This window comes from Candoia aspera, chromosome 6 (genome assembly GCF_035149785.1).
Source record: "Candoia aspera isolate rCanAsp1 chromosome 6, rCanAsp1.hap2, whole genome shotgun sequence".
Lineage (NCBI taxonomy): Eukaryota > Metazoa > Chordata > Lepidosauria > Squamata > Boidae > Candoia > Candoia aspera.
In genome coordinates this window covers 53,988,006-53,992,945 of record NC_086158.1, presented here as the reverse complement: position 1 = coordinate 53,992,945, position 4,940 = coordinate 53,988,006, and the positions used below count along the sequence as shown (strand labels likewise).

The window sequence follows — 4,940 nt, the reverse complement described above, 5'->3', positions numbered from 1 at the left end:
CTATTTCTCCTGATTTTCTGATAAGCAGTGAATATTAAGATTCTGGCATTTCAAATGTTAATTACAACAAATCGGGGAAGTCACACAGGTTTTGCACTTTTATTTATTATCTTGTTTTACTGCAACAGGGAGAAAGTGACAGAGTGCTCTCTCATTTTACACTGAATGCAAGGAAAAACTGAATATTGACCCAGCAGCCTGATTCATATATAAGGACTGGTCTCAATACTGCTAAACTGCAATATCTTTGCAACAGACTTAAAATGGCCACATTATTTTTGACTGTGTGCTGGTGTGTTCATTCCCATGTCCCCATCAAACCCCATTGTTTGAGCCCTTGGATACTAATGCACATTTTAGAAACGACTCCATATAAAGAGTAGGAATTTCCTTGCACTGGAAAATGGATCTTAAATAAAAAATTGTAAAGTCTGGGTTAAAAACACTTTATGCAAACATTTGTAATGAACTCTTCAACTTTTTAAAAAAATGAGCTTTTAGACAAATAACATTTTTGTTGATAATTAGTTATTTCCTTTTTCTTCCTCTATTAGCATTCTCCTAGACACTCTAGGAGTGTCAGATTCATAGTTTTTTTTATTTAAGAGACTGTATATGTATCTTTACAAAGCGAAGGCATACAAGTCTGAAGATAGGGGCATCCATGGTGTTCCATAGGGTAGGGTGGCATTTTTTTTAAAAAGGCCCTATCATCTACATAAAAACTTGCCCATAAAGCAAGACTGTATCAACTTCACAGCTTTAAAAGGAGGAGCTTTTCCAGCATCATCCTCTACAAAATACTTTGATCAGATTGTTAATTTAAATGAAAATGCTGTCATAATATTGAAAATAAAATTCTGATGTCTTCCCCTTCCCTTTTAATAATATTTAGTATATTTATTTGATGGGATGAGAAAGTTAATTTGCAACAGATATTTCTGGGAAAACAAACAAGGAAGATAGTTAACAAAGGTATTTTTGTCCTATGCCACCATTAATTTTTACTTGTTACAATTATACTACTTTTTTTTCTCCTTTATACCCATGTATAACATTCACTTTATGACTAATCAGAAGAGTTCTCTAATCCAGTTTTGAAGTTGGAAGAATAAAACCAGAGATTTGTATGGTTTTATATTAGGTAAAAAAGGTAAAAATGAACTTGTAGAATTTGTTTGTACAGGAGAGTTAGCACAAATGAAAATGTAATCAGTGTAAATCAAATAACACTGTAAAGTAAAACCAAAGAGTTTAATCTGTGGTATCTATTTACAGCTACAGAAGGGAATAAGTTAGCACTGAACATATATCAGTGCAAGGATCACAAAGAAGAAATGCTTTATCTTAACCCTTTGAAGTCTTAGAAAGGAGCTCATCTTTTTTGACAGCTCCTTTTCTAAGTGTGAAATCCTTCATATTTGATTCCCTCAACTGATCCAAAATAAGAGATACAGCCTTTTAACAACACTGTATTCAAAAAAGACAACACAAACATGATTTTTTGAAAAACAAATATAGTGAGTACAATAAAACACTGGCCATTGTGTCAAAGCTTATGTTACCAGTTGTTATATCCCAACATCCAGAACCATATTGGAAATTTTGGAATTTAATACTATAATATTTTTAAATCGATGAGATGGCAGCAAGGGTCCACTCAAATGTGTTCTCTCTGTTTTGTTTTTCATATAGAATGCATGTCCTCAGGAAATATTTAAAACAGTTTAAAGCTGATTTCTCCTACAAAAGTTAAAGATGCACAGATGTCAAAGATGCAATACCATAACAACGTCAGGGACATTAGAGGGGAAAATAGAAAGAAAGTGCTTCTGAAAGATATGACTTACATTTCCCTTTCCCACCCTCATTTGTTCATTTCAATGTGCTGAAATATATAGAAATAACACACTAAAAATAAGTCTTTTGATCCATCCCTGGGCACACATCCACCTGGGTTCTGGGTGTGTACTAACATTTTAATCATTTTATCTCACCTGAAGCCTCTGAAGAGTCAATGCTCAGTAATCAGACAAGGTGCCACCCACTTCCAATATCCAGCCAGAGCTGAACCTAAGACTTGCCTTGCAAAGAGATCCCTGCTTCACCCAATTCTCTTCCGGTCTATTCTGCAGAGAATCTTTTTAAAGGACCTCCTAAAGTCATGGTTGAAGATTGTGTATATGACAGGATTCAGAGAACTGTTGCAATAACCAAACCAGAAGAAGAACTTGAAGAGGGTATCAGGAACATGGCAGCTCTTACAAACAGCAGTCAATGTGTAAGTGAAGAAGAAAGGAAACCAGCAGACAACAAAAACTCCAATCACTACCGCAAGTACAAAGGTGAAGCGCTTCTCTCGGTTCTGTCTGCCCCGCCATCTCGATGCTTTGGCATTCCTATCCTCTTCTATTTGATTAGGCAAACTGTCCCCAGGCTTAATCTGGCAGAGTTTGGTTTTGCCCTTACTTCTGGGCAGCCTCTCTGCTTTCCTAGGCTGAGGAGTCTCATTGTGCTCTGAAGAAGAAGTGTCCTCCAGGTCTATGCCATTGACTTCTGCTTCCTGGCTTCCTCCTGCCAACACTGTCTTCTCCCCATTGAGCTTGGTTATTGCAGGCATGTCCTCTTTGTCAGCCAACCCATTCTGTCTCCTCTCCACGGTTTCCCCTCGCTTGTTGGGAGGCACACGAGTTCTCCTCTTCGCAATCTGGTAGATACGGACGTAGACCAGGATCATGATGAGGCAGGGAGCAAAGAAGGAGCCAATACTGGAAGAGATGATGTACCAGGTCTCCTTGTTGATACTGCAGCTGGGCAACTTGTTCTCTGGTTTCAACTCTGCTTGTTCATGGAGCTGAGTCTCAGGCTCACCCTGCTTCATAATGGAGATGAGCGGTGGGAAAGAGATGACAGCTGAGATGACCCAAACCAGGAAGATGATGCTTTTGATGCGGCGTGGTGTGCGCTTGAGGTTGTACTCAATGGCCTGCGTAATGGACCAGTAGCGATCCAAGCTGATGGCACAGAGATGTACAATGGAAGACGTGCAGAAGAGTACATCCAAAGCCACGTAGATTTCACACCACACCTTGCCAAAATACCACTGGGCCATCACCTCATTGGCAAGAGAAAAGGGGATGACCAGGGTTGCCACCAGGATGTCTGCTGAGGCCAAGGAAACCAAAAAGAGGTTCTGAGGGGCCTTGAGCACCCGGCTGGTGAAGACAGCAATGATGACTAATACGTTGCCAAAGATGGTGAAGAGCATGAGCAGCGTGGCCAGGAAGATGAGGGCTAAGGTAGTGGGCAAGGGGTAAGGAAGGCCCTCTTTCTGCCCGCCATCACTTCCATTCAAGCTCCCATTGCCATCCATGTGCTGTAGGTAGCTGTTCTCCAGATGGAAAGAGGGCGGGTGGGCCAGGGAAGCGAATTCCCCTTGTTCTGGGTACGGGCTCTTCAGCTTAAACATTAACCCGCTCGATAATCGACTGCTCTTAAGACACACCCTGCGAAGTGAGGAGATCCCGCACCTGTTTCCAGCGGGGATGATCCTTTCTGCAGGCACCGGAAGCCACAGAAACGCTCGATTTCAATCAGCAGCAAGAGAAGCGGCTTCGCCCAGCTTCCGTAACACCCCCCGCCTCCCTTTCAGTCATAGCAGACCGGCGGGAAGACCAGGTCTCTCCTTCCTTCTCCACTCCCCCAGATTCCCTAAAAAGTCCAGCCGAGACGGGAGGGGCTCCTCAAGAGGCCATTCACAGCAAGCGGAGAGGGAGTCAGAAGTTGCTTCTTACCTTCTCCCCGCGAGCGGAAAGGAGAAGACGACGGAACCTCCCCGGGAGGCAGCCGGCGGAGAGGGAGCCTCGTTTCTCCCAGCGGAGCAGATCCTGCATGGGGGCGACAAATGGCGCTGTTGTTCCTGAGGCGCGGGGGGAAACACAAGCCAGCTTCGCGGAGGGTCCCTGCCGCACGCTGCCAGCCGGGCGTCGCTGCTGTCACCGCAGCCGGTATACAAATTCTCCTCCTCCAAGAAGGCAGCGCTCTCCGCTCCAGCGCAGCCTTCCGGGCTGCCGGTTCACTTTATAGCCCTCGATCGGCTCGGCGGTTCAGAGGCTCAGCGTCAGTGCCACGTGGGGACAGCCCCCGGCGCTCTTCCCCGCCTCTGCCTTGCCGGCGCTCCTCCGGCGGGGAGAAGCGCTTCAGCCGGTCGTCCCAGGCTCCCTACGGTCTTTCCCGAAAGCGCGCGTCCCCTCGCCCGGCTTCCACCTGTCGCTCCCTTCTGAGACGAGTCCTGCGTGCACACGCCCACCCGCCAACTTCTGAAACGGCTCGCTCGCACACACGCGACACGCCTCCTTCCTTTCCGCTGCCTCGCTTGAGCATTCAAGTCGCACACACTCAACTTCTACGACCCTCCTTCCCGGTACACACGTTCTCGCTTCCCAAGCCCCTCTCCTCTCCACTCTACGCACTTTCGTACGGCGTGCGTTGAAGTCGAGGCCCAGTTAGTTCAAAAGGGAGGTGGGGGTTGAGCAAGCAGGTTAACAGACCCCGCACCACCGCGGCTGTTGAACCCCTGACCACAATTTAGTCATGCTCGAGCATTGCACGCACGCGTCGCCTATTATCAGTGCATGTGCTACATCGCGTCCATCACGCTCCCCTTCTTTTCCCTCCCTGTTCAGTTTTCTTTTTGTTATTTTTATACATTTTAACTGTAAGGGGAAGGGTTGCCTTGTTTCGTCTTTTGCAAATCAGGCTGGAAAACTTTTACATTGAAGAATGGGATCTGAGCACTTTAAATAAGTTAATAAAATGAATTCAAACTGTAACTGCATAGATCCCTTCGTGAACATACAATGCATATTGTGTTGGAAGCCTATTGATTTCAGGACCTAAACACTACAGTATTTGCACATTTTTCCTCAATCATTGAACAG

The 4,940-nt window shown here is 45.2% G+C and overlaps 1 protein-coding gene across 1 annotated transcript; it reads right to left on the bottom strand.

Annotated features, from left to right (window-relative positions):
* Positions 1–905: 905 nt before the first annotated feature.
* ADRA2A (adrenoceptor alpha 2A) lies at positions 906–4,155 on the bottom strand. The gene has a single exon (XM_063307149.1). The coding sequence runs from the start codon at positions 3,467–3,469 to the stop codon at positions 2,105–2,107; it is 1,365 nt and encodes a 454-aa protein (XP_063163219.1). The 5' UTR covers positions 3,470–4,155; the 3' UTR covers positions 906–2,104.
* Between the last annotated feature and the right edge of the window lie 785 nt (positions 4,156–4,940).